This window comes from Sceloporus undulatus, chromosome 3 (genome assembly GCF_019175285.1).
Source record: "Sceloporus undulatus isolate JIND9_A2432 ecotype Alabama chromosome 3, SceUnd_v1.1, whole genome shotgun sequence".
Classification (NCBI taxonomy): domain Eukaryota; kingdom Metazoa; phylum Chordata; class Lepidosauria; order Squamata; family Phrynosomatidae; genus Sceloporus; species Sceloporus undulatus.
The window spans coordinates 179,906,517-179,913,190 of NC_056524.1; the positions used below are offsets into that span (position 1 = coordinate 179,906,517).

Here is a 6,674-nt window from a genome sequence, read left to right on the forward strand (position 1 = left end):
GATCAATGTAACTAGGCAACCACCCCTTGTAACTCCAGCAACTCCCAGGAGCTGGGGATTGGGTTACAGTGGTACTTTAACATGGGTGCCATTGGTGTTTGTTGTCGGGAATTATTCAGACATGCTAAGTAACAATTAATTAACAATTAACAGGAAGGTATTGAATCAGATTATTGAAAGTTATCAGTCTGGATCTATTCTCACTCATATATAGGATTAAATCCAGCATTAGTCCCAGCTAGTTTACATCCGCTAAAAGGGAATTAAGTGAGTGATTGATTTCAGCAGCCTACTCAAGTTAGGAGTAACGCTGGATTTAGGCTATATATGGCCACTTTGAAACACTTAACATATTTAACATAAATCATCAGCAATCAAGTAGGAGAGTATTCATGGTGCCAATTTTAAAATAATTTTGTAATAAAATAACTGCCTTGAATCCTGTGCTGGGAAAAGGGTAGCTAATTAATTAATTAATTAATTAAAGTAACTTTAACTACAGGGCAGATAAAAATTTCTAAACCAGGTAAGTGTTTTCCTTTTTCTTTTATTAGGACTGAGGCAGAACTAAACATTACATATGTTGTACAGTATATTAAAAAAAAACCTTTGAACACATTTTGCGGAGAAAACCCTTAAGGCTGCCACAAGTCAGAAATGACTTGAAGGCACAGAACAGGAACAACAAAAATTTACTAATTTCTTCCATGTTTCTTGACAGCTTAAAAAAATTAAGAAAATTGCACAGTCATTACACTTGAACTGAAAAGACATGATCCACCCAAAGGAAAACACTTATTTTTTGCCCTGGTTGTGTTAATACAAAAGATACGTACGCACACATCCACATCTTCAACTGAAATAATTGATAACTGGAAGGGCCTAACTTTTCTGGGTCTCCAAAGGGACCCAGAATCTCTGTAACCTCTTATTACAAAGTTTTAGTAGCATCAAATTTTACTAAAGGCATTTTTTTTTTAATGTTAAGATCTCTGATCTGTTTTTAGCATAGTTTGTAATATAACTAGAAATAAACCATTAGACTATTAATGCTTTTTATATGGCACAGGGAGACTCAAGATTAACTGTTAACAAGGTCTGTATGGAGTTAACACTTAGTAGAGTTAATCACAAGGTTTTGCTTCAGTTGAATGTAAAATAAAAATATTAAATAAGCTTATATATTTTCTGTTCTTTGCCCTCTCGACATGATTTGCAAGTTTTATAGTTAGCCCTGCTTTCTCTGGTTAGCTGTGGTCTCTCCAGCTGGCACCAAAAATACTATTAATAACATCAGCTTTGTTGTTTATTGTGGCAGTTTTATATATTTCTATATATTTCTGTTTCTGCTCTTAAAGTCCCTAAGAAAATGTATAACAGTTGTACTCATGGGATGAGGGAAGAGTCTCTAATCTCTCCCTCCATTCCACCCCCTTCACCCACTTGCAGACCCATAAACATATTCTGATTAGAATTAGCAATCCTTCAAAAGTACTGTACTCCCAATTCTTTGCAGGCAGTTCTCAGTGGATGCATACATTGTAGTTGTGTGGGGATGGAATTGGCACAAATGTTAAAAACATATCTTCAAGCAGAGGTGTTTTTTATCTTTATATGTGGGAGCTTGGGACCCAACTCTGTAAGTCTAAATATCCTGCTACTTTTCCAGCTCTCCTATTTTTTTTTAAAGATATTGTCTATAAGAGATCTCAGTCCAACAGAAGTTGTAAATTTTCCTGTTTATTTTTCATAGCAATACAATACCTGTCTTGATGTAAACTAATTAAATTCTTAAATGTGAAACAAAAAAATTGAATGACTGATAATCATTGTCCAGTTGTGGATGCCTCTTATCTGATCAGAAAATCATCTCCTTCGCAGTTTCGGTGTCAGAACTGCTCATCTTCACAAGTCTGCTCACAGGATGGCTCTTTTTATCAGGTAAGAGGCACTCCCGACTGTACACATTATAGTCATTAAGATATCATCAGAATATCTATTGTAATTCAGAGTTGATGGGAGGTGGGTGTCACTTGTAATCCCATAATAGAAAGTTCTTCCTACTCTAAAATTAGACTTGAGGGTCAATAGCATCAGTTTTTATGTGTAATACACAGCGTTTATAAACATATGGGAATTGTTTATTTATTTGTGCATTTGTTCATTCATTCAAATTCTTTCTTAAATATATTTCATACCTTTTCATTAGTTAATTATTTAAAATGCATAAAACAGTTGCACTAAATCAATGTAAAATTAAAAAATACAAATTTGATGATAAGGTGTAACAGTTAAGGACTTCCTACTTTCTCTACTGTTGTAAATACATATTAAGTGGTAACCACAGAGACATCAAACGGGGGGTAGTTTGGCTGCTCCTTCTCTTATGTTAGTTGGCGATCTGGCAGGAACTTTTGGTCACTTCCTATGCTACTTATTAATTGTACAGTTATCATTTAAACACAACAAATTGCTAGGATACTGAGGCCAAAGTGAGCTTAGTGGTTCACAGCTTTGTTTCTTTGAGATAATGAATAAATAATTAACTATACTGTACATGTTAGTCAGTAGTTCGTTATATAAAGTAGTAAATGAAAATGGTACACCAAAAGGTAGCAGTGTGACTTGTCATCTTATGGCTTTGACTCCAATCACTGTTTATGTGATTGAAGAGATAACTGTCATTGATTCATTCTATAATCATGAGATAATCATTGAAATTGTTTAGTATGTCCAGTATGATGGCGTATGAAATTACAGTACATTGGCAATGAAACACCTATTTATTCAAGTCCAACTGAAAATCAGACTCAAAACACTCCAGAGCTTATAAGCACTCCAGTCACTAGACAATACTTTCCAGTTTGACTTCTGACAATTGATACATCATCTAAAGTTCCTTTCCAGCACTGCTAATAGAAAGATCACCATGCTTTTCTTTACTCCTACTCTCTGTGTCACAAATAAATATTCATTTATGTCTAGGCTGTTAAATTAGATTACAGAACATGGTAGCCAGACAAAGGAATTTTGCATGAAATTCTGGCCTTTTGTTGCTTCATGTGTCTTCTCTTCATTTTAAGGAACATTAATATTTGACTTCACAATTACACATTTCATTGGAGTGAAGCCTAAAATTTGAAGGCAGTTTTTGGGAAATTAATGACTGATTGTCAAAATGTTAAACTTTATGCACTAATTTTAATTTTAGAAAATGCAGGAGGTTCAAATCTTGTTGGACAAGAGGCAGGATAAAAATGAACTACTATATATACTTATGTATAAGTCTAGAAATTTCATTCAAAAAATTGACCCCAAAATATATGTCAACATATCCACAGGTCAATGTAAGTACTGTATTTTGACCCCTCCCTCCACTCTCTTATCTATCCAGCCTTTACTATGAGCCCAAACAGTTATGCTTGCTGGAATTTTGTAAATTCTTTGGCATTGTTTTCCTTTGCTTCATCCTTTATATTCTTTGTTAACATGCCCCTAAGTTTTACCCTCGACTTACATACGGATCATATCAAAATCCATAATTTTGGCCCCAAAACATGCTCTCAACTAATAATAATAACAACAACAACATGCTTTCAACTAATTATTATTATTATTATTATTATTATTATTATTACTATTATTTATATCCTGCTTCTCCGAATATATCAAACATATCGAAGCGGCTAACAGTAAAAGCATCGGTAAAATACAATAACAACTTGTCATTGACTTATACATGAGGTTGACTTATAGTCGAGAATATAGGGTATATAAATAATGTGGCTGGTATCCTGTTCAGTAATTACAAGTTCATAAGCTTGGACATTTGATCTTGTAACTATTGGGATACAGTCTTTATGGCCATTAACAACTGAGCATAATCCCAAAAACCCATCTTTTCAGCCTGGCATTTCCCCAAATGAAGGGTTTCTGAGGCACTGCAGATCAGGGCACTGGGAAATAATGTTTGCAGTGTGAATCTGATCACGGGAATCATTAAGACAAGCAGTTGAAGCAGGACCCCAAGGGGTCTCTCTAGCTGCCTGTTCTTATTGTACTCAGTGACTGGGAGAATGCTGCAGATGTAATTTCTCAGTGCCCCAATTTTCAATGCATCAGAAACCCTTTGGCTGGGGCGCTTTGTTGTTGGTGGTGCTGTGTGCTTTCAGGTCATTTCCAACCTAAGGTGAACCTATTGGGTTTTCTTGGCAAGTTTCTTCACAGGGGGTTTGCCATTGCTGTCCTCTGAAAAGGTAGGTTTTTGGCAGGGGCATGGTCAGTTGTAACTATAACAGAGAAGCTCCTCCCTTATCTGTCAATGTAGGATCATGGTTGTGTTTATTTCATTTTTATCCCTCCCTTTTTCCAACAAGATTGGTGTACCATAAACACTGAACCCCCACTCTATTTTATCTTTATAACAACATGTATATATCAAGTTACACAATTTTTGTAGTCCTCACTCACCCCACTTCTCTATGCTCAGTAGAATCATGTTGCTAAATTTTGGAGCCATCGCTTCCAGCTGTGTGGAAGTACATGCACACAAATATGCACACATACACACATAAACACATGCAATCTTCCTTCTAGAAGGAAAGAGGACACTCTCCCTTGCCAATTTGTAGAGCTCTATGATGCTGAAGGGTTCTTTTTCATCCTTTTGCACCTTAGAGAACCATTTCAATTGTAACTGAATTTCATCAGCAACTGCATAGACGAGTCAGTGGTGGCAGCAGTGTATCTTCTGATGGATTGAGGGTAGACTCCCATGCAGCCAGCCCACTGAAAGTGAAAAGTTGACCACCCCCAGTCTGCCATATTTCTAAGCCAGTCTAACAAGAGGTGGAACAAACTTACCCATCTCTAAAGTCTTCATTTATAGAGACTCAACTTTTTACTTAGTTCCTTTTAATCTGTGTAGGTTGATAAATAAGTGATAACTAAATGTATTTTTAATAATCATATTGCTCATGTACTTGTGTCTACGTGCTGTCATTATTTCTGTTTGTTCTGTTTTCATTGTGGTTTTAGTCTTATCCCATGGTACTCCAGTATCGACCCAGAATTGACTTCGGTTAAACCAAAGGGCCAGATTCCACTGAGATTAATCCTGCACTATGTTTACCCATCGACAGATTGCACAATGAATGGATGTGCCTGGATTTGGGGGGGTAGAGGGACATAACCAGAATTTCAGCATGCAAATATGGACTTTTTCTTCAGCTGATCAACTATCTTTTCTCCCCCTATTAGAGTAAGCCAAGTGCCATTCTGCTACTGAAACACTCATAAGATAATTGTGGCATCAAAGACTGAAAATTGTAGCCAAATTGTTAAATGTATAGTCAAGAGTCTCAGTCTCTGAATATTTTCTTTGCCTGTTAGAAACCTTCACTGGTCCATAACATTAGTTATGTTAGCAGAGATAGCCATCGGCTCTTTCACATGTGGTGTTGCAATTGTTGTTTTTCACTTGTATTGTTTTACTGAAAAAAATGTTGTTTAAAAGAAGTACTGTATAAAAGGTTATAACTACACCTTAAAATATTTTGTATATAATACATGTTTTAGAAATGTGGTTATTGTGCCACGACCTTTATCTTGTTCAGTTTTTCATAGCTCCAGGCATAGCTCACTCATTAGTATGCAGCAGTGTTTTTGAGCATCTGAAAAATTTAGATTTTGTGTCAGCAAAGTTAAATACAATCCATTTGCATTGAACAGAAAGGTTATACTGTCTCATAGCCTCTATTCAATTGTGCATATGACTTTACCTAGAGTTTTGATTTGGAGAAGTACCAAATGAACAGGTAAGGTTATTTTGTCTTTTTAAAAAAAGTTTGCTACAAGTGCAAGGAAAAGCAGGAATCATGAACGATTTACTATAAACAGTGTTTCTTTCCAATCGTTGTCTGCACAGCCTTCCCTATTTGAAAATCTTCATTCTGTCTTTGGAAAATACTGGCAAAAATGCCAGAGAGAGTTAAGCTGAAACTGGTGGTCTTTTGGTCAATTAAGGCCACTGGGCATAAGTATGCTTCTCTTATACCATACTAAGTAATACACAAAAACATACTGTAAAATGCAGCAATTTAATGGCATTGACAACCACATACTATGGTTATTTGAACTCTAGCACTATTGTAGGTCTTGTTGTCACATCTGAAACTACAGTGTATTTAGTATGGTTGATGAAACTACCTGACCAAAACTACTGACATTTCAGTGTTTTCTTTTTCACAGAAATTAGTAGTGTTACAAAAATGTTGATGGTTGCCTTAGTATTGCATGTGTATTCCTTCTTGTTTGAAAAATGTTGGTTTTTGGACATCATTACAGAGATCACAATATACAGTTTATCCTCTCCTGTCTTCCAATATTTTTGCATATTTAAAAACCAAAATAACAGCATAGTTCAATAATCTGTACAGTGTCTAATAAACACATTTATTTGTGTAATAAATTACACACCCTAAGTAATTTAATTCACTTTAGGAAGCTATGGTATAATTAAAGCCATTTGGGAAACTATGACAGAATAACTACTGCAAATTCAACTAGTAAAAGAAGGGACTAGACTGGAAAGATTATAGGCTGTTGTATCTGGAGGAATACTGTGCAGTTCTTGCAAGACCAAATGCTTCCTTGTGAACATATATGACAGACAT

At 35.4% G+C, this 6,674-nt stretch overlaps 1 protein-coding gene across 3 annotated transcripts in view; it reads left to right on the plus strand.

Moving 5' to 3' along the window:
- Positions 1 to 6,370, plus strand: part of PCGF5 (polycomb group ring finger 5) — a 45,964-nt gene extending 39,594 nt beyond the window's left edge. For 2 of the 3 annotated variants that reach the window (XM_042457893.1, XM_042457895.1), the window contains 2 exons: positions 1,882 to 1,941; positions 5,038 to 6,370. In XM_042457893.1, the coding sequence (XP_042313827.1) occupies positions 1,882 to 1,941; positions 5,038 to 5,085 (108 nt within the window). In that variant the 3' untranslated portion in view covers positions 5,086 to 6,370. The remainder of the gene's footprint in view (positions 1 to 1,881; positions 1,942 to 5,037) is intronic. The other variant, XM_042457894.1, reaches the window with a different exon arrangement.
- The last annotated feature ends 304 nt before the right edge of the window (positions 6,371 to 6,674 follow it).